We start from the raw sequence: 23,372 nt of genomic DNA, 5'->3' as shown, positions 1-23,372 counted from the left end.
AAATGCATTTAACATAATACAAGAACAAAAAACAAAATATTGATTCATTTTACATTAGTTATTCTCTTCATTTGATTTGTACAGGTAGTACAAAAAAAAAAAAAAAATATTATACAGACCAAACAAATTAATAAATTTGTAAATAACTTGACATTAAATAATAATACATTTAATATTTATTTTATTTGATTGCAAGTATTCATTAAGCTCGACTCACTTGTTCAACCCATCGAGATTGAGGATGCCGATCTCGCCAAAAAAATCGCCGGCCTTCATGGTGGTGAGGACCTTGCCTGTTTCACTGAGGACCTCCAGGATGCCATCGGCGATGATGAACATCTCGCGGGCCACTTCACCCTTGCGGCAAATCGAATCGCCCGGGGTGAAGATGTAGGCCTTCATCTTGAGCACGAGATCGTGGAGGAACTCGGGCTGGCACTCTTGGAAAATGGTCACCTTCTTGAGGACGCTCAAATTGACGTGCAGGGCCAGTTCGGTTTTCAGCTTGTCGGGCAGAAGGCCGAGGGCGGTATTGATGTCCCCGCCCCCTTGGATCCTTCCGCGGGACCAGCTGTAGTCGTACCAGCGAAGCACGCGACGCTTCATTCCACCAGGCACCTAAAAAATATAATATATATATATACAGGAATATAGGTATTATATATATATATATATAAGTATAGTTACCTTGTGGTGCCGCATGTAAGTCTTGGCCCCGTCAAGCAGGCGCTCGAACTCCAAGCGATTCGCATTCCGGTTCGTTATCACATTGCCCACTTGGCCCACAATCGTGGCAAAGATAAAAACACCAATCAAATAGCTAACGATCGTAAAAATATATCTGCGAAAAAGGAATTCGGGGAGTGGCAATCAATTAGCAGGGCACAAAGTCAACGAAATTGGCTCAGAGGAAAAGAGGGTGGTTTAATCAAGGCGAATTCAATTAGAAAGCATTTTTGCAAAATTACTTTTAGAAACAAACTTCAAAGGGACAAATAGCTTTCATTCAGGATATCTTTAAAATAAATTTAAGAGTTCACTTTATTTGATATTAAATCAGATAATTTCTATAAGTAAGAATTATTTATCTTTGCTTCTATGTTCCTTACATTTTATTTATAGTTCAAATTCAGAAACAAATTTAACCTAAAATAAATTGTTTTGCCTCCATTACTTTCCTTTTTTCCAACCTTTTTCCCTCTGCCAAGAAACACTTTTTGCAAGCTCAATCAAAGTTTTCGAAAGCTCAAGATGAGTTTGGTATTTCATTTGGAATCTTTGCAATTTTCCTCTGCTGAATAAACAAATATCAATGGAACTGTTCAAGGCTGTCGCACGCTTTCGAAAACTTTGATGCCAAGCTCTTTTTTTTTTTTTAGGGGGCAAAATGCAACAGATAGATGGAGAATTATAAAACAAGAACACCAAGGCAGACGAATCGGTGGACAGCCCCCAAACAAATTGCATGATATTCTATTCGCTGGATTTGATTGACCTTGCTAGACTTTTTTATAAGGAATTAATTAGTGAATGTACCCATAACTAGAGCCGAATTGAAGCAGTCGCGATTTAATGCCACGCCGCGGAATTGATCGTGGGCCGTCCACCGAAAAGTTCGGTCTGATTGGTAAAACATCATAATAAAGATACATATAAATAATGACATTAAGTAGAATAAAACCCCATTAACCATTATTGAATCGTACTCACTCTGCATTCGTTTCGGGCGTGGGCAGATCCCCAATGGTCGTCAGTGTGAGGGTCGACCAGTACAGGCTGCCCAGGTACTTTCGGGTCAGGGTGGCATAGTCCCCGGGTCGATAAGGATACACCCAATCGCCCTGTTGCCAACAGAGGGTTAATAGAAAAGTTATTTTTACAAGTAAATATGTTATTTCTGTTCACTCATATGCTAGGTTCAAAATTATGCACTTTATGTTCAATATTTTATAAATAAAATATAAAAAAAGTTAGAATGAACTGGAAACATTTACTTCAAGATTAGTTACAGTTCACAAATAAATAAATTTAAGAAATAGAGTTTGAACTTTAATGTTTTAAAGCACAAGCGTTTGGTTGCGGAATATTTAATTTTTAACTTCGTAACCATGTTGTATACAAACGAAAAATCATATAAATTACCTTTAAATTAGTTTCACTAAAACTTAATTAATATAATTAATTAATAGTTGACCCACCTGAAAGCCCTCCGCCTCGGAGAGTAAAAAATAGAAACAACCGAACCAGTGTGCCAGTATCAACAGGATATGAATTAGGTTAACAACGCGCCATAAATTTGGCCAAACTGTTCTACTCTCTACGATGTAATAAAATCTCACAGATCGATAAACCTGCAATGGGTACACAGAGTTAGTATTTATGCTAATAATTTCCACTTAGTAACCGACTTTAAAAAAGCGCGTAAAACGCAAGAGCGGATGTGTGCCCATCTTGAGCTGCAGCAGATCCAATGGTATTAGCGCAATCATATCGAAGATAAAGTCGCGCGAGTGAACGTAGTGGCAGGCCAGCTTCCTGTCATCGTATACCTGAAGGATCCAATTATATATATCCGAACATATATCCTAATAAACCTTTATTCAGCACTTACCATTAGGCCCTGCTCCAGATAGCCTGTGCGTAATTGAACTATTATATCTAAGATAAATACAACATCTGTCATCGAATCGCAGATGAGCCAAAACGTGGGCACAGATTGCTATCCAAAAATAGTCCATAAAATCACAGAGAGAAAAATTAATATATTATAACCATAACTTGCAAATAAACATTAAATATTGTTACGCAAATACTTATAATTTAAAAACTAAATCTATTAAAAAACCACTGAAAGTTCACAGCTTTATTGAGTTTTTTAATGCTTAAACAGCTCTTAGAATGCAGTATTGCGGTTAAAATTGCATTAGCCAAGCTGCACTTACTTTCTGTGTAAAATGGAAACCAGCACTAAGTGAGAAAGGCCTTTCCAGGCCAGCTTGTGCGCCTATTTTTATGGCCAGGTCAAGGGCAATTAGGCCGGGAATGCAGTTGACAATTGCAAATGTGCGGGCTAAAAACAGGACGCGGCGAGTGGTTTCAACCGTTTCAACGACACAGGCTTTTGTGGCCGGGTTAAAGGTCACCGCAGACGACTCTTGTTTACCAAAGCGTTGCCCAGGCTCTAATCTGATGACAAACACCAGCTAACTGGGCCCATAAACAAACATTTGCCCAGGACCAACTGCGTGTCTTATAATTGAGTCATTACAAGGCAAAGACCGGGAGCAAACAGATAAAAAGCGGATAATTTTCGGTCAGCCGACAGGTGACCCGCGAATGCCCTTTCCCCCTAATTTCCTAGCTGTTTTTCTTTTTTCTATTTTCTATTTTACAAAGGGTGTAGGGGTGTTATCCCCCCGCTAAACAAAACTGGCAAGAAGAGGGTCATTATGGCCAGAGACCCAACTTCCATTACAACCAACTCTTTGAGCGTAATAACAAAGGGGTGTTGCCTTACATAAAAGGACGAACAAAGGCCTGACCGACGCCTTTTGAAGGGCAAAACGAGAAGTAGTAAATGGAAAGTGGATGTTCAAAGGTGCTAAAACGGGATGCTCAACAAAACAAAAAAAAAAAAATTAACTAGAAAACAGAAGAAAAACAAGGAAAGCAAGGGGAGAACTCACCTGCAGTTCAGGAAAGCTCTGCCTCACAATTAGGGTCCATAGATTATAAAGAACACATACAGTTAACATCATTAACCAATAGAAGTAAAAATTTTCATCTGGATTAACAACGGAACGTCGTTTCTGCAGATAGCGTCGCCGTCGTTTAACACTTTTGTCGACGTCACCAGAGGCACTTTCTGAACCCGTATCTTCAACAGTTTCCTGCAATCGAATAGGTTTAATTAAGCACTTAAGGAAATTCATCTAAAGCTTAATGAAAAATGTAAAATAGGTACAAAAATGTTGAAAGATTAAAAAAAAATTTCGAAAAATAAAACGTGTATGTAGCATGAATGTTTTATCTTTAAAATATGACAAAAAATCGCAAAAATTAGTTATAAGATTCTAAATAAGTGGAATCGTCAAGAAACCTATTTTTTTTTATTGAAATTGAACTTCGTTACCTGTGTTTCGGGTATCTGTCTAGTCGAGAAACGCTTCAGGAAGGAGTCTTCGCGCTTGAGCGGTGGTTTCTTCTGTATCGCCGACGAGATTTGCACGGTGGTGCGCAGCTTCATCCAGCGCTGGTTCGATCGTGTCCTGTTTTTCGCATGTGGGAGAGGGAAACCAATTAATTCGGTGTGTTCCGGATTTGAGTTTTCCAGGGGATTGTCTCACACAACTAACTACGGTGGCTAATGACTATTTGAAGGGTTTTTTTCCGGGGGAGTTTAAGGGGACTAGAGCGCAACTGAAAATATCATTCCAACTAAGCGTGCGCTCACGTTACTCGGGTGCATTTATAATTTAAGTTTTTTTTTTAGAACGTAATCACTTACGTAACACGAAACATCAAACACTTACGCTAGTTTATGATGACGGAGAGAAGTAAGGCTACGGGTAACGGATTACGGGTAACGGGTTACAGGTTACGGGTTACATAGTACGAATTACGGCTATGGTTACGCATACTTAGTGGCAAGACAAACATTCAAAGGAGAAACCCAAAAGAGCGTAACGCAAACGCACGCAACGGTAACGGTAACGCTAACATTAAGGTGAAACAGTAACGGAAACGCACAACGAAACACGAGGGAAAGAGAGAAAGAGAGAGAGATAGATAGATAAAGATAGATAGAAATAGATGAGGTATTTGTGCATGCAGATTACAGTTATACAAATAAACAGATATGTAGTTAAGGTTATAGTCCATTTACTACAAAAGCAAAATGTGTTCGAGGCGCAAACGAAATCAACTAAAATCGAATCGAATCGAATCGTATCGTATCGAATCGAATCGTAACATAACGAAACGAAACGAATCAAATGTAATCAAACGAAATAACAATCATAGGCGTTATGCAATCGACAAGAAATGAGGAAAATTGCAATTGAAAAACAATTTGAGCAGCAGCAGTAGAGCAGCGCAGCGAGACAGAGACAGCAGACAGAGCGAAAGACAGAGAGAGGGGAGGGGTGGAATAGAGAGCGGGGGGAAAAGTGGAGAGGGGGGCTCGAGTGGCCAAGAATTTTCCGCCATCGATATAAATAGCTCTTGGCCCCGAGCGAAAAGTGTTAAATTGTCTGCCAGGTGAGCTTTCCACGGCGAAACTAAAGAAGTTTCTCGCAATTAAAAAGAAAATTAAAACAAACGAAAAGTACGGTTTTCTCCGGCACTCCGAAGCTCAAGAAACTCTGGCAAACTTGCTGGAATTTATAATTTATTTAAATCGGTTGGGCAAACATCTTAAGCACTTTCTTAACTACGCCGAGAAAATGTTACTTCATTTGGCATATTTAATGGCCCAAAAATCTGCACAAGTTTTAACAAACAAAATTAATTTTAAGTAATTCAAACTAATTTTAAATCCGCACTGCAAAATTGAAATACTTTTTAAGGACAATCAAAGCGAAATCTATACTTTCAACTAAACAAGTGATTTAAAATCAGCAGTGGTATTTGCGTTCGCCGAGAACACACATTAATCACACTTAATGTTTCGAAATCATTTATAAAGCTTAAAGAGCCGAATTCGTTGAACTAAACCGTCATCAATCAATAACAATGGGTATTTTGTACTCGTACCTAAAAAAAATACGAAAAGCGGAGCAAAGTTAAAGGTGCAACTCGCAATTATTCCTCAGATACTTCGATTTGCCGGAGTTTATCTACGATTGCTACGAGTGTATACGAACTCGATCTAGGGACTATCGTACGACTACGTGGATGGGGGGAAAATTCGGAAATTGTGGGGAAGGGACAAGGAAAATCCGGGAAGGGGATTCAGGTTTTACCACTTTAAACTTTTGCTCAAGCCGCTCAGGGTCGCCATTCATTCGTCTGTTCTGCTATAGCATCTAGTACTAGGTGTTTATTTGCATGATGTACACAATGGATGTGTCTAATATATATATATATATCTATATATACATTGCTTATGTACAGTTCGATTTTTTGGGGGTGTTGCTGATGCGTTAATTGATTTTGGTTGGGCTTAATTTATGCACAATTATTATTCGCATTCAGCATATCAAATGCCAGGCTACGAAACAAATGTTGTTTTTTTTTCTTTTTTTTTTTTTCGTTTAAGGTTTGCTTTGTTTTAATTTCGGTTTTTCATTTTTTTTCAGTTTGTTTGGTTTTCAGTTTGTTTATTTTGATTTAGCTAGTTTTCATTTGGTCTATTTACAGCGGTGGCTAAATTATTACGCATACGTCGTGTGGTACACGATGAGGTACGAAAAACGAAAGCGATTTGGTAGCAATGCAGTTAGCTAAACGAAAGACAAATCAAAGGAAAACAATGATAGCTATAGGTGTGGTTGCCGTCAGTGTGTGAGTGTGAACTTGTGGTTGTGGGTGGTGTACTTTTGGGTGGTTTTCGGTGGTTCGGTGGGTTGGTGGGTGGTTGGTGGGTACCTAGATTTTGTGGCTTTTTACAGGGTGTGAACTAGTGCCGAACCTTCGGCAAGTGTCTCTGTGTATTTGGTGTGTGGTGGAGCTGCGGTTTTGGACCTCGGCTCTTTGCAACGCCAAAACCCTACTCTATATGTACTATATACGTTCAAATAGATATATATATGTAATATATATGTATATATCTTGCTGTTTTGCGGCCTATTCAAATGCAAAGCGCGCACATGCCGATCATCGTCAGTATTAACATCATCAGCATGACCATAATCATTATAATCACAATCATAATCAAATCAAAAGCAGAACAAAGCTATGCGTATCTGTTGTATCTGTGTTAGTGTTAGTATTTGTATTAGTGTCGGTGTGTGGGTGTTATCTGTATTCTGTATGCGTATTAGTGGGCAGAGACAAAACCGAGAAATCATAAGGAACGCAAGAGAATAAACTTACCAATCGGAATCTGGATCTGAAGCTCCATCTCCGATACGCGATTTCCTAAACGAGTTTCGAAAGTATTTCATTTTCTTTTTGTTGTTTTTTTTGGCTATTTTCTTTTGTACTTTTTATTTTTGTTTTTTTTTTTTTTTTTTGTTTAACATATTTTTGTTTTGTATTCATTTTGTTTGATTTAATTTGTTTGGTAATGTTTTCGAGGAGGCAATAGTAAGAGAATTTGATAGAAATAGATTGGAAAAAAACGAAGAGAGAGAGAGCGAGACAGAGCGAGGGGGAAGAGTGGGTGAGAAAGACGCACACACACGCACAGATAGAGACACACACACACACACGTATATATATGTTACAGGGTAATACGGGCCCCCTTTTAACCCATCACTGCCCATTCCCAAGCCAAGCGGAAAAAGGCTTTCTGCACGATAAGATTACCCCGGTCTATAGTCTATATATACCACATCCATTACATAAATACAAGGGCGCAGGTAAGCGTTTGTACAAAAAAGGGGATTTGTTAAATTTTTGTTTGATTTGAACATAATTAAGTTTACAATCTGAAATATTGCAATGCTAAAACATATTTTAAAGTTGATTTAAATCAATTAAAAATGCCTACAAGTTTAACCCTTAAATTAGGTGATTGGCAGTTTTAGTTAATCAGAGATTAAAATCCAACCGAACAAATATTTCACAATATTACATTTACTTGTAAAATATTTAAAGTAACAAAATTACGACGAATGTCTATGAAGTTCAGTTGGGAACTTTAAATATTTATTTATATCCCTTTTTCGTATCTCACATTAAATACAAAAATACACCTACACCCCTGAATATTTGTATATAAATGCGTGTACGTGTGCGTATATCTGTGGATGACCCCATTGTTGTGTTGTTTTGGGGTCAGCTGAACCATTTGTGGACTTTCGATTTAATATAAATTGAGAATGAGCTTGTTAGTTTTGGCGCTTGCCAATTCCCCGCTTTTCCCTTTTTCCCTTTTTCTCGTTTCTCGATTCTCGTTTTTCGATCCAATTCGATTCGGGTTCGAAAAGGTTAAAGAGCTGGGCCCCCGGTATTAAATGGCATTCTTTATTGCACCACAAATCATTCAGCGAAATGTTAAAGGACTCTCCTGTTTTTCGAGTGTGTATGTGTGTGTGTGTTGGTGTTCGTTGTGTTTGTTTGTTTGTTTGTTGGCTCATGTGTGGTCGGCTAAAAGTGTTATTGTTTAATGGCTGCATGATGTCCGATTTGGTCCGCCTCGGGTTAACCGGCGATTCGGTTCCTAAGCCGGATTTCAATTAACGCCTCTGCTCGATTCTCGGATCCCGGGCTACCAGTTTCCCAGTTGGCAGTTCCCTGTTTTTGGTTTTCGATTTTCGTTAGTCGTTTCTCGGTTTGCGTATTACGTTTTTCGATTTTTGTGGCCATTGAGGCCGCAGGCCGTGACCGTCCGGAATGCTAAACCATCATCGCCTCTGGTTTTGCTACGCCACTTGACTGACTGGCCGCACATGGCAGATGAAATAACAATTGAAAAATTCCGCCGAGTCATTTGGCCAAACGTTTTCCCAACCCCCCAATCCCCCAAAACCCCCAATCCCCTATCCCCCATTCCCTCTTCATCCCCCATTGGGTGTTAGAATTTATGAACGCCTGGGGGACACTTCACACCCACAAAAGTATGCTACACTTTTTTCGCTAGCCTGATTTTGAAACGTGCTCAGGATGTCACGGCAATCGACGGATGCGTTCGAAGTAATTGTAGCTCGAAAAATGTATTAATCATCATTTTTGAATAGCTATTCCGTTGTTAAAGCTGACTAAATATAAAACATAACAACTTTTACTCAGTTTCTACTTTTAAAATTACAAGTTGTAAAATGATAATTTGTTAAACTACTCATTAAAACAGCGTTAATTAATTTCTTTTGTTCTCAAGAACTATATTTTATCAATTCTTAAAGCCTTTCAGTTTCAACTCGTTGTACAAAATTCCCTTAAAAAAACAATAAAGTACGCACATTACATAAAAGCGCCTGATAAAAGTTTAAAACGCACCGAAAGACATTTCGTTGGCAATAAAACCAGACACTTGCTCGTAAATTCGCCTGACTGCCGACTTTTTTGCGACACCCTGCCAGCGTGTACGAGTATGTGGCTTATTAGCCATGGCTAATACCCCAATTATTTGGGTCATCCTAGTTAATGAGCAACTTGAGCTGCTGACAATGCAATAAAGCCGAAAATATCGGACGGCCAACGGATGTGAGCCGCATTCGAAGTGCTTGCAAATCAAAACACAATTGCCGGATCGAACAAATGAATTTGATTGCGAATCAGAGTTGCTTGTAAGGGAATTACCTAACCGCAGGCCTAGGGCACAAATTTTAAGGGGAGTCGCCTGGGGCGTTTGATCCTAGGAGGCCTCACTGTGCCGCCGCCACATGCATCCCCTTTTGGCTTGCCAAAAAAAAAAAACAAAAAACCAAACGGAGAAAAAAAGTAGATGGTGACATCCAATCGGAGCAAAGAGGGTGCATAAATTCTAGGTTACCATTGAGTGTATTGTGTTCACTTGGCTTCTACATAAATTTGCAATTTTCTAAATTCAAATTCTTTGTAAGTTGTCAGTCAGAAGGCAATTTCCCATTTTGCATGCACAATGCCAAAGAGTAAGTGGGCGGTGGGCGGACTTTTGTGGCATTGCCATATGCATAGGCGCAGTGTACTGAGTCTGTGCCAGTGGCGTACATTCTGTTTTCTCTGGGGGGAGTTCAGAAACTAATAACAAAGCTCCCCTCGAAGTTGAAATAATAGTTTTAATTACTTTAACAACACCATTTCAATTAAATACCTTTCTTTTTTTGTGGGAAAAGGGGATAACAATATTATACAGATATTTTATATCTTATAGCGTTTATTGTTTGAATAAATACCTATTTTATTTAAACTTTATTGTTTGTACCCCTTAAAAAAGCTTAAAAGAATTCTTTTTAATATTTTATATGGCCTTGGAATTCATTTATTATAATGTTGATTTCACTTATTTTCCACATCTACTAAGCCACTTATTTTGTTTTGGGAGGGGTTCAAAACCAGTAGCATACGCCACTGTGTCTCCTCTTCTCCGTGTGTGTGTGTGAGTGTACAAGTGTGTGTGCTGGTGTATTTGTGTCAAAAGTTCGCCTACATTGCAGTCAGCAGCTTAAACATATCGATTCAAACGCACACTGACAAAAGCCACTTTAACTTTGGCTGTTTGCTGAGATTTTTCAAGCAAAAGTTCTCCTTACACCCTTAAGTAACAGCATATGTGTGTGTGTGTGTTTAAGAGGGTGTGTGTATGTGTGTGTGAGTAAGTGCACGTGTGTGTGTCTATGTGTGTGTTGGCATCAACTTGTTTAGCTGGGGCAAACTTTTTAAGTTGCCCTTTGCCAAAAATGAACCGAAACTAGAACAGAAAGTGGTAAAATGTATACCCAGCCAAGACACCTCTTTCCCCTAATTTCTGTTATTTTTTCCAAGGACGGGGGGTGCCTACAGTGTTACCTCCCCCTGGAAGACCATGCCTAGATAACTCTATGCATATGGCTAATAAATGTTAATTCCCGTAAAATGCTTCTCAAGACTTATTAAATGGGAAAAGTTGTCGTCGTTGGAGGTCGAAAGTCTTGGGAAAGTTTTCTTGATAAGCGAGGCTTAACTGTAGAGTGAAAGAGAGGGGGCGATAGACACAGATCTGGAGCAGAGAGTGGGAGCGGGATAGAGAGTTTAGCGAACGGGCGAGCAGGCGATTTTTGAGTTGAGTTTTTAAGTTCAGAGTTCAGAATTGATAATTGATAATTGGTAATTGAGAATTGAGAGAGAGGTGTGGCATTCGCTTACACATCAATGATATATGGGTTACATATTTAGGTTACACATAGGTTCATACACTACGTTTTCGGATTAGTACGTTGTTAGAGCGAGAGAGCATGAGACAGAGAGGGGGAGAGTGAGAGTGAGAGAGAAAGAGAGAGGGCGAGCGATCGATGAACGTTAGTGGGTGGGTTAGTAGTACACATCGATTATTTTGGGGGCAGATCGAGGACTTCGCTTTCGGTGGTGGTGATGCGAAATGGCAAGAGCCAGGATTCTCTCTCGCACACACACGCACTCGCACGCAAAGAGAGATTATACACACACACACATATATAAATAAATGGGGATGCACAGAGAAAAATCACTGCGATATCGGTTCCATTTGGACGCCTTTCGTTATCTTTGGTTGATCTGAAATTCTTTCAAAAATGATATGGGTATCTTAAAGTATTATTTTTTGTGTCTGAAAGAATGCTACTAAGTTTAGAAACCCCAGTGATTATTTTAAAGATCTACGATTTAAAAACAATTATGTTTACCTATCCCTTACCAAAAACATAGATTAGAAAATTTCTAAAAATATAAATAAATCTATACTTAGTTTTATAAACTGTAATAAAAATGTCAAAGATATCAATTTTATGTATAAACTAATATTTACTATACTTTTTAATTCGCTATAGATTTTTTTGGAAAACCAAAAAGAAAATGAGTATCTACCTTATAAATGAATATAGCTTTTAAGAACTAATATGGTTTTAAACACTTTGCCATCTAAACTTCTTGAATTTGTCTACGAAAAACAACCAAATGGATGGCCAATTTCGGTGATGTATTTTTTCTCTGTGCAGTGATTGGTTAGTTAAACGCTAGCAAAACGCGAATGCGCAAATACGTAAATACGCAAATACGTGAATACGCAAATACGTGAAATATGCAAATACGGGCACATTGATAACGGTTTTTTGTTGGGTGGCAACGTTCCTCTTGATGCGCCGCAGCGAACAGTAGTAGGCCATCACGGCCCTCAGACTCTTCCACTTCGTTGTCTGCTGGCCATTCCCAGTGGCATTCCGGATCTCATCCCGATCCAGATCCCGATCTCCATCTCCATCCCGATCCCGATCCTCTGGTGCCAGCGAAGTGGAAAGCTCCTCGGGATGCTCGCTGATGAACGAGGCGAGTGACTTGGTGGCGGGCAGTGACCTTTGACCTTGACCCACTGGCGTGCTGGCACTCTGATCGGAGGACGGACTGTTCACATGCAGGCGCACTTGACGCCGCTGACGCGCCTGATGCGGATACGGATGCGAATGCGGATGCGGATGCGGATGCAGATATGGATGCGGATGCGGTTGTGCCGGCGTCAGTATAAGTCTATCCCTCTCTGTATACCTTAAACTAGTGGTGGTGGTGCAGCCACAGTGGTGCAGCTGCGAACTGGCCAGCGATGAGCTGCCGGATCTATATATATGTATATACACTTGTATTCAAGATCCGATCGAGCGATGCGAAAGGTGGATGCTCTGGTTGTAACATGCGATTAACCAAAAATTCGGGACACGGCTGCCACTTGGGTTTTATTTAATATTATTTAAATAAATAATGCTTCCATTTTCAAGAACATTTGCATCTAACAATATCATATTCAAGTTTTAAATAAATTATTTAATTTAATTGATTGATTGATTTTAAATTTGAAGTACTTTAAATTTTTTACTATTTGTTCTTCAAAAATTAAAGTTAGATTTATATATTACCCCACTTTAATAGCTTTCTCATTTAAAATATGTTGCTTTTATATTTTTTAAATGTTTTGAATTGGCTTGCAATCAATTATTTTATTTTAATCTCCCTGTCAAACAATTATCTTCAATAAATATATTTGATATGGTATGTATTTACGGAAGCCTATTAAATCAGTTTTAATAATTTCTTCTTAAAAATAAGTAGGCGAAATTTAGCAAAGGCCAAAATGGAAGCAAGATTTGATTACTCTGGATTTGTTTTATTTTTTACGGGGGCAATGTGTTTTTTTTTGTGGCTTGGTGTTTTTTCCTTTGATTAAATTGTTTGCCCTGACACATTAGCATTCTGGAAGTGGCAGCCGTGGTTGAGTGTGGTTGTGGTGGTTCATGGTTTCATGGTTTCATGGTTTCATGGTTTCATTTCTGGAGTGGATCTGAGTGGATTCGTGTGCCCGAAGATTAACCCGGCGAGGGCACATTAGGCCAAAGAGTTGACAACTCCGTTTCCCCCGGGAGCGCATCTCCATCTTCCTCCTCCTTTCTCCTTTCTCCTGTCTCCTTCCTTCTTTCTCCTTACTCCGTCCTCCTTTCTCCTCCTCTTCCGTCGCCTTTGTTTGCCTGGGTCGAGTTAATTAATGAAATCATGTACACACACACACACACACACACCGCCTGACAGCCTGAAACTGTGACACTTCGGCACACTCTCTCACACACACACACATACACACAACCACTAACACACACACAGCACGGACATGGGCAATCCCGGCTAATTGTCATTGCTAATTTCCTTTTGCCACCACAAAGGCACAATAAACACAAACAAAAGTTGCCCCTGACTGTGTGTGTGTGTGTGTATTGGTTGTGTGTGTCTGTGTGAGTGGGTGTGTGCAAGTGTGGCTGTCTGAGTGACAGCTCCATTCAACTGCAAAAGCAAAAAGTTGAAACCACAATCTCAACATTTACTTGGTATCGACTATTCATTCGGACAGTGCGTTTCATAGCATTAAGGAAAGGTGGAGATTTATATTATACTTGAATTTAAAACTATATCAATATTCGTATTAAATAATTTAAAGTTTTTTTAAGCAAAATAAAAATACTTTTTATATATTTTTCAAATTTAATTTAAACATATTTAATTGCTTTTCTTGATTCTTGATTCAAGTTCTTATCACACATTCTTATTATTCTTTGCCATGTATCGCTAGTTTCAAACACACAATTTAAGAACTGATAGCTGCGAAACGCACTGTCCTTGCTTCGAGATTTCTCCAGTTGGATCTAAGACTTCTGATTAGATTAACCGAGACCCAAACTGAAAACTTTTGATGTCCCATTCGCATTCACATTCCCATACAGATTTCAATTCCCATTTCGCAAGGCAAGGATCCAGGATACGAGCGCAAGGATTCCCAAGGATTCGCATGGGCGTACTTGGGTACTCGGAGTTGGGGGGGACTTGCTAATTGCTAATTTAATTTAATTGAATCGGGCTCGGCGCTGTTGTTCTTTTTTTTTTGTGTTCTTATGCTTTACGCTTTTTTCTCTTACGGATACGGATGCGAGTACGGATGTGATGTCGCTTACGGTTGATCAAATACAGAGTACAAAAAGCTGCCAAGGCGAGCGAAGCCCAACAAAGTATGCTACACATTTATCAATTACGCTTACGGCACGTGTCTATGTATATGTAGTTACTGCACAAGTATGAGTGTGTTGTGTAGGTGTGACTGTGTGTGTTTAAGTGTAAGTGTGCGGACTGCACAAGCAGAGCCGGATTATGTTTATGTGTTTGGTAACAACTTGGCACGATTTGAATAAATCATCTTTGTTATGCTCCTTTTCCTTTCAATTTTTTTTCTTTTTTTTACTCCGCTTTCAACTTTTATTTTACACGTGTCGGGGTGTTTACACTGAGCGAAAAGGTGCGCTTTAAAGTCGAGATTTTCAAGATGTTTACATACTGCAAAATTATATTTATATTATAGGTTTTTTCAATTTTTCCATGGATTTTTTTGGCAACCAAAAGTTAAAATCGTTACTGATCCAACAATTACAAAAAAAAAAATTTAATTTTCTAAATTTAAGGCCGCGCAACGAACAAAATGCTAAATAATTAATTCTATCCACATTTTAATAATACTTAACTTTTTTGTAAGCTGTACTTCTATAAAAACCATTAAAAAATGCCAAATAATTTTGTAAAAGCTTATAATTTTGTAAAAAAAAAATTTTTAATTACGCATATCTATTTCACAAGCAACACTTTACTGCTATTAAAGCTGTCTAGCATTTATTTCCAATTTTACGAATTAAAACGTTATTTTCCCCTTTAAAGTTCGCACTTTTTCGCTCAGTGCAGGTGTGGGTGTTCATTTGCTTTGTGTCTGTGTGGGTGAGCTGGGAATCGAACTTACCGCTGACTGGGACTCTTGCTGTCCGACGAGTGCGCCGCGCTATTGTTGTCGTCATCGCGGACCATCTTGTGGTGGCGCTTGTGATAGCCACCGTCGCTGGGTCCACCGGCACCGCCGGATCCTCCGCCCGCACCGCTCGAACCACCGGCACCGCCTCCACCGCCGCCTCCACCACCTCCACCACCGCCGGAACTACTTGTGCCCGTGGGACTGATGACGTCCGTGTCGCTGTTGCAATCGTGCACCTGACGGGCCACATCCTTGACAAACTTTCCAGCTTCGTGCTCGTGCGCTTCCATCTGCAAGGATTCACGGAGGAGGAGGAGGATTAATTGGGCTTATTGCATTTCCTATTTCCGCATATCTACACATATACTATATAGTATGTATGTGTACGTACACATACATTGATAGGTTTGCCGACTGCCGAACGGGTGGCTCATCAATCGCAATTGAGCGCATCTTAATTGCTAATTATGCAAATTCACCCAGAAACAGGGCAAAATGTAAATGGCGATGCACAGCAAGGATCAAATTGATTATTTATGTATATTATATTATGAATATAGTAAAATAGAGTTTTATCAGAAGTATTGTATAAATACACATTTAAATAAATAGACTATGATAATTTAAATTTGTTGTAATTTGTAGTTCAATTTGAAACATTTTTGAATTGGTTACATTTAATATTAAAATAAACTTCAGAGTAATTTATGATATATTATAGCACTACTTTTTAATAGCAATATATCTCTTAGATTTGAAATAAGTACTTCATAAATAATAATAAGTTATAGTGAAAATAAAAGTTAATAATGATTTTTTTTGTTCATATTACAACTATTGTTTTACTACATCGAACAACTAAATATCCTAGCCAAATACAGATATAATATATATTTAATATAAGAATTTCTAGAAGCACATTTCCCACATTCTTCAGATTAAGAATTGCATACTTTCTATTATTTTGACCACAATTGTGAAACTGTGTAACTGAAATCTGTGGCATCGACATTCGTATCTGCAACTGAATCTGGTTGCAACTGAGCCTCTGTCATTTTGCCCCACGGTGCATTTTAAATCGGATGATGTTGACGATAATAATTAAACTTTGATTTGATTGCTTGCGACACGAAAACTTGGCCAACTCAGAGCCTTCAGGTGAGCCAGACTCCACGGGGAAATGGGGAAATGGCTGAATGGTTGAATGGCTGAGTGGGCGGTGAAAAACTGGGAAAACTGGCAAACAAGTTGGGTGGCGAAAAAACGTCCATGAGTTCGGGAAACTTTTGTCGAAGCATGGTTTTAAATATTGCATTATTGATTCCTGTCGGAATTCGCTGAAAACAGAAATTGACTTAAAGTCACGCTTTTTACGTCGAATGAGTTTTTATTTAACTTTCAAGGGGAATCGAATGAAAGCAGAAATTCAGAACTTAAATAGCCTTTTCAATGAAGTTCTGACTGTAACAAAAGAACAATTTTATTTCACTCAGAATCGTAGAATTACCTACAAATAATCAGGTAATACAATCAAAGGTAAGCGAAAGAAGGAACTTGCTTTACCAAAATCAATTATTAATATTTAATGCTCATGAAAATCTCACAAAATCAGTAGGATTTAGGCTAACAAAATCATGGAAATGCTGCTCTCAATGCTCCTCAAATCAAAATCAATAAGAATTAAGAATTAGATGAGGAACTAATCACGGCATTTCGAATTGCAGGCAACGCAATAAAATCAAAGCCGCCAGCTACTCAGATTGGATCAGTGTCGGGCCAGCCAGCACTTGTTGGCCAAAAACCATTATTAATTTAACGCCAATGGCCAAAAACCAACTTGAAGTGAGCTTCATTGGCAGTTGGGGCACAAAAGTACTTATATAAGTACTCGAGTGCCACAAACTTGAAAGCTTCGATTCGATTCGATTCGATTCGATTCGACCATTGGGACAAATTGACGGTGCTCGTATTCCGTATTTCGTATCCATATCCCAAATCCCTTATGTCTATGTGTGTGTGCCTATGAGTGTGTGTGTAAGTGGGCGTGTGTCCGTGACAAAACTGGATAAATCCAACAGAGGGTTTCAATTTGGCCGACGGTCCAAATAGGGGAAACCACATAACATATCTGGCGGGATTTGTACGCCGTTCCCACCAATTAGTTGACAAATCGGTTCAGTGCCAGATTAAGCTTCACTTGTGAGCTACCTCGCCAATAGAAACCCCCATGCACATCTGCGGTCAAAATAATAGTGGTCCTCTCACTTTCCTGCAGAATCGAATGGCAAACCCTCCACTCAGAGCTCGTTAGCAGTCAATTGAAAGGAAATAATAATTAACTACGACTGCATTAGCTTGTTTGCTTCGCACTTTGTAAAGGCACCCAAAAATATATTGTCTCTAAATTGGATATAAATGATAAAGGTTTTAATACCATATCTTTCCTTAAAATAAATTTAAACTACTTTTTAAATCTATTGAACATATTTATTAATTATTATACTCCTTTCACCATAGTACAAAATGATAAATATTGTGGCATTTATGTTTAATATATTTTTTGGTCTAATTAACTCATCTTTTTGGAAAATAATATATTTATTAGCTTGATTAACTCTTCTTCAAAAATACATTCATTTCAATTCTGTTAATTGTTACTACAATTAATATTTAATTATCAAGTGACCCAAGAAAGGTTATCAAAAGTAACACCCTTTTTTTGATTGTACTGCTTGGAAAACCTTTGGTTAGAAATACACTCGTAAAATGCAAAAACTTCTTTGAACATTGTAGCTGTATGCAGCACATTTATTAATGACCCCAGCTGTACATACATATGGAAACAGAAATATAGAGCTCCGATCCGTGCCACCAGCAGCTGCCGCCCGTGGACATGGCAATTAAGTGCGCCACAAAACTTGATTGGAATTTATTGTGGTCCCGTGCTGCTGGTTTTTGAGAGTCGAGCTGTTGGGCTGACAGCCCCCGAAAATCAAGGGACTCCATAAATAGTCTCCCCAAAAACTATGATGGGCTGGAAAGTGAGGTGTGGCACCCGGTTTTAATTAGCCAGTGACAAATCGGATGTATATATAAATACTAGCGCTTTTTGGGGAGGAAGGGGATTTTTCAATTTCCAATTTCCTGCAAATTCTAGGAAAACTGAACCATTTTTCGGGTGCAGCGAACTCGAGGGCACAAATTGCCGGCGAGTTGGCAACTTTTTTTTTTTTTGGATAGAGTCTTGATTTTCTTTAATGGCTTTTACGTAATTTAGCGAGGGCTAAAGCACTTGTGCATCGGTTTTGCGAAACTATTCGGACAGCGCTTTCAAAACTAATTTAATAACTTTCACTTTCAGTCAGTTTGGAAATTTTAATGAATATTCATTCCGATCCGGGCTGCTCCCTTTAATATGTATTTTATTTTTCGTACCTAGTTCAGGTAACGAGTTAAACCAAGTTTCGATTAAAAAGTTGTTCAAAATCCTGCGAACAATGCTGGTGAAATTGTGCTAACAAGTTTGAGAGGTTTAAAAGTACCTTATCCTTAATTTGGACAATTATTTACGTTCTAGTAAGAGCCATTAGGTTTGTTTTACAAACGCTTACTTTAATAGCCCCAATAATTTGTCCCAACTATAAATATTAATGATAAAATGCGAACTAAAACTTGAGCACCATCTATAAAAAGCAGGCTGCATTTCATGGCAATTTCCCCGAATGGATTTCCGATACTTATTTGCAGGCTGCTTCTGTCAACTATTTTGGGCAAAGCAATGGCTATAATCCTAATTCCTTGAGATATGGCCATGTTCGCGCTGCCCTTCGCCGGCAATATCATTAAAATGTAGCTACCATGGCCATGGACATAACCGTAATAGTAAAACTCATAATCAAAAATGTTTAAGTTTTATGCCTTTGTTTGTCACACGACATTAATGAGCGGAAAAGGCGGAGGGCGGCAAATGATTAGAGGAAATATTGCAAAATGGATGATAAAAGGGGGAGGGAGGAGGGAGGGGAAGGCTACAGTATGGCAGGGCTACAGGGAAATGATAATTTATCATATTCTAGGTCTTTGAACACATTCTTCTCTCTTTAAAATATTATTTTTAACTCTAACAAAAAATAATAGCGAAACGTTCACTGATTAGTCTGAACATTGAAATAAAAAAGTAAATAAATAAACTAGGATCTTGTCACTTTTCTGCTAATCCAATTTTTGCTAATTTTGAAAGGGGGACATCATAAAAATCGACAAAACCTCGACCGAAAAATCAAAAATAAACTAATGATGCAGCTTGATAGACATTTTAATGACAAATAAATAAATACATGGCACTTGTAAATCAGATTAAAATTAGAAAAGTTATAGGCTTTAAAGTCCTAGGATCTGCTCACTTTTCTGCAAATCCATTTCCTGCAAATTTCGAATGGATGGTAGCTAATTGGTAGGCTTTTTCCCTCAGTGTAATGAAAAGTACATAGCCGAAAAGCACGACCCAACGAGCAGACAGACAGCAATGTCCTTCTGGGAATCGAATGCCAACTGGGAAAGTGGACGAGGATGAGGATGAAAGTGGACGTGGAATGTGGAATGTGGGAGTGGCTGTGGAGGTGAAAGTGGAAAATGATAGGTGGACTCACCGCATATAGGCCCGTTGCAGTGGCGCCCGACGACGAGGAGGATGCCGCTGCCGCTCCAGTGCTGCCGTAGTTGAGCTGTGAGTGATAGCCGCTGGAGAGGATCTTCTTGTGTGCGGATGCATGCGCCCGATACGCGCTCACGCTCAGTTTCATCCTGACATCCACTCGGCCGTCCGCTTCCTTTGCTCCTTCCGCCGCTTCTGCCGCTTCTGCCGCTTCTGCCGCTTCTGCCGCTTCCTCCTCTCCGCCTCCCGCCGCCCACGCCCTTCTCTGATTCCTCCCCCTCCCTTTCCCCTCTCTGCCTCACCCTCTGTTCGTATTTTTGTGGGTGTGTGCGAGTGGGCGGAGGCGTTGGCGTTGGCGTTAACGTGGGCGTGGCTTTTCTAACGTTCTACTGATGATGTTGCTATTGGTGTTGCAGCTTGTATTGCTGCTGCTGCTGCTGCTGCTGTTGTTGCTGCTGCTGTTGCTGCTGTATTTGCCACTTGTGTTGCTGCTGCAACTGCAGTTTCTATAGATGCTGCTGCTTGTACTGCTGGCTTTTCAATAGTTTTTATTGCCCTTTTTCTATTGCAGCTGCGTTTGCTGCTGTTGCAATTATTGCTGTTGGTTTTTCTACTCCAGATGTTGTTGTTTCTACTTCAGTTGTTGCTCCTGTTTACTTTTCTACTGCAAATGTTGCTGCTGTTGTTGTTGCTACTTCACTTATTGCTAGTGTTGCGTATGTTGCTGCTGTTTTTTTACTCCACTTGATCTTCAAGTTGCTGCTGTTTTGAGTAGCTACTGCTGATGTTGCTTGTTTGTTTGCGATGTTGCTGCTGCCCAATTCAATTCCCTATGTTGCTGATTCCTTTATTGATGCTGCAACCACTGTTTCTTTTCTTTCTTTCCTTCTATTTTATGGTATATATTTTACTACTGGTGTTTCTGCAGCTGCTGATATTGCTGGTGTATAGCTTCAAGTATTATTTATGTTGCCGCTGTTTCTGCAGCTATTGTTGTTCCTCCTTCCGCTGTTTTTGTTTCTTTAGCTTCAGATGCCCTTTGTTGCCGTTGTCGCTTTCAAGTTGCGTTGAATTGGGCTTAATTGAGTGGCCACAGGCGTCTGAGGATGACGACAAGGACACCGTTTTTACGGGGGTGGGCGTGGCAGCCAGTGGAGGAGTAGTAGGAGGACGACCTGGCTATTGGGTTTGAGGGCTGGCAGGAATGTCGACACCCGAAACACAAAAGCGACCTTTTTATTGCCGCCTTCGGTGGCGTTGCTACGTTGCTACTGATGTTGCTGTTGTTTCTACTGATGTTGCTGTTGCTGCTGTTGTTGTTGCTGCTGCTGCTGTTTCTGTTGCTGATGCGAAACAAAGACAAAGGTCCCAGCGTTGATGGACTGATGGCCAGGAGGAGAATTCGTGGGTCCTTTGTGGGGACCGCTGCTCAGTTTTAGTTGGCCATAAACGATGCTGCTGCCATTGAGGCATGTAGCTGGCTCTTCCCCTCTCCCTCTCCCTCTCCCTCTCCCTCCCTCTCTCTCTCTCGCTCTCTCTCTGTTAGTGCGGATGTGCGTTTTCTGGAGGGGGGCGTGGCTGCAGTACCGTTGTCAAGCGCTTTCTCTCTGGAGGATCCTTCCCTTCGGTTCGCTTTTAATTGTTTGTAATTTGGTTTTTAGTGCTCTACGGTTGCTTGTTTTTGTTTGTAGTTCGTGTATCCTTTGTTCCTATTTCGCTTTTTTGTTTCCTTTTTGTTCTTGTTTTAGTTGTTTTTTGCTGCTGCTTCTTCTTCTTTTTTTGGTAGTTGCTTTGGTGTTATTGTTTTTAAGGCCTCATGTCACTTTAGTTACAAGTATCTGTATCTGTATCTGTATCTGTAGCTGCCGCTGTCGTTTTTCGCTCGTCGTTCCGCTGCTTTTGTTGTTGTTGTTTTTGCCTGCAGGCGAAAAGTGGAGAGAGAGAGAGAGAGAAGGGAGAACATTTAGGTAAGAAAACATTAAAGTGGAAATTAATTAAAACGTCTAACAATTTAGTTGCGAAGCACAGCACAACAAAAACACAACAGAATAGTAGAGAACAGAGCACACACACACACACACACACATACAAACAAAAACAAAAGCACGCACATCATTAAGTGCTTGCCACCGAAACGATTTAGTTTTCACCGAATTCCAAGGACCAAAAGTCGTTTAAAGGGCAACCACAGCATCCCCATCGCTATTTGCACACAGCACACAGTTACACAGAGAAAAAAATATGCATCAAGGCAATTTTAAGGTGGTGAAATTGTATTTTCTAAAAAAATTCATCTTTTAGTACTTTTAACTAACAACAGGTCTAAGTTAGTTAATCCCTATTTAAGCTTAAAACCAAAAATTTGTTGCAGAATTTATAAGGACTACAAATTTAAGACAGCAAACATAACAAAAAACTATCAAAAGATCTATTATTCTAAATTGAATTTTTGTAGTCTACTTTTGTGAGTTACCTGAATATTTTAATCTATTTTTGAAAAATTTGTCAATATTTGTGATATACAAAAAACGCACATACTTAAAACTTATTAAAAAGATTAAATATTCAAATTAAGCTTTAATTTAACCTTTTATTTTGAAAGAGCCTCTATAAAATATTGTTTCTTTAGATTTATTATATAGAGAAGGCAGTTTTCTTCCAGTTCACCTCCACCTCCATCTCGTTCACACAGTCTGCAGTGTCTTGTTTAGATTGCAATTCAAATTAATATTGTTGGAGCTGAGCAAATACACACACACACACACTTACACACACGCCCCATTTGCAGCTAAATACTAAACTTTGAGCCCAAGTCATTCGCAATAAATACTAGTTGGGGGATGGAGATTGGGGTGGGAGATTGTGGGTGGTGGTGCAAGCAGAAGAAGAAGAAGAAAAAGTGAAAAAGTGATGGCAACTGTCAAAGGTGTGTTTGTGTGTGTGTGTGTATGTGTGTGTGTGTGTGGGGGTCAGCGCAAAGTTCATTAACTTTGCGGCAAGTTTGATTTGTGCGTAATTGAACCTTCTCGGTTGGACAAGTTGCCCAACTCAACTATCGGTCGCCGTGATTGATGGCCAATGATTGAAAGGGTGTCACGGGGGTTGCAGGGGCGATTGAAGGGGGGTTGGTGGGGCCAAGGCCAGGCATTTATCTAATTAGGTACGGCCACTCGACCCTAATAAATCATACTGATTAGCTTCGGATAATTTTCAATTATTAGTCAGTTTCGGGTGGGCCATTTATTAGCCAAAGGCAACGCTATAAATGTTGATATATCTATTTATGTAAATGGTGCGGAAAGTGGATGGCAAAATGTCAAACTAAAAATAAACACAACCTTTTTTGCATGGCTAAAAATAAAGATTTCCTGTTCTTGCATAATATTTATTCAGTGTTTTTATCACGTATTCATAATGGCAATCGTTCTCTATTTTTGGCTAAAATAAAAAACCAACAAACCATGTTAGCAATAAATAATGTTAAAATAATTCACTAAGCTTAAATGAAGTCAAGTGAATATAACAAGAAGTAATTGCAATAAATACAAACAAACAAATAAATCATCCATCAATGTTTCAATTCGATCCGGAAAGCATTGAATATTTATAAGCAAGGCAATTGTTTCGCCGCAA

The 23,372-nt window shown here is 39.2% G+C and overlaps 1 protein-coding gene across 1 annotated transcript in view; it reads right to left on the bottom strand.

Moving 5' to 3' along the window:
- Positions 1-23,372, bottom strand: part of LOC108094640 — a 54,624-nt gene that overhangs the window by 12,391 nt on the left and 18,861 nt on the right. Inside the window, 12 exon segments of the mRNA XM_043207346.1 lie at positions 218-618; positions 688-841; positions 1,537-1,620; positions 1,711-1,841; positions 2,199-2,351; positions 2,409-2,549; positions 2,612-2,719; positions 3,687-3,890; positions 4,133-4,268; positions 7,036-7,080; positions 15,077-15,375; positions 19,735-21,657. Coding sequence (XP_043063281.1) covers positions 218-618; positions 688-841; positions 1,537-1,620; positions 1,711-1,841; positions 2,199-2,351; positions 2,409-2,549; positions 2,612-2,719; positions 3,687-3,890; positions 4,133-4,268; positions 7,036-7,080; positions 15,077-15,375; positions 19,735-19,887 — 2,009 coding nt within the window. The 5' untranslated portion in view covers positions 19,888-21,657.

This window comes from Drosophila ficusphila, unplaced genomic scaffold, assembly GCF_018152265.1.
Source record: "Drosophila ficusphila isolate 14025-0441.05 unplaced genomic scaffold, ASM1815226v1 contig_198, whole genome shotgun sequence".
NCBI lineage: Eukaryota > Metazoa > Arthropoda > Insecta > Diptera > Drosophilidae > Drosophila > Drosophila ficusphila.
This window is presented reverse-complemented; position numbering and strand designations above follow the sequence as displayed.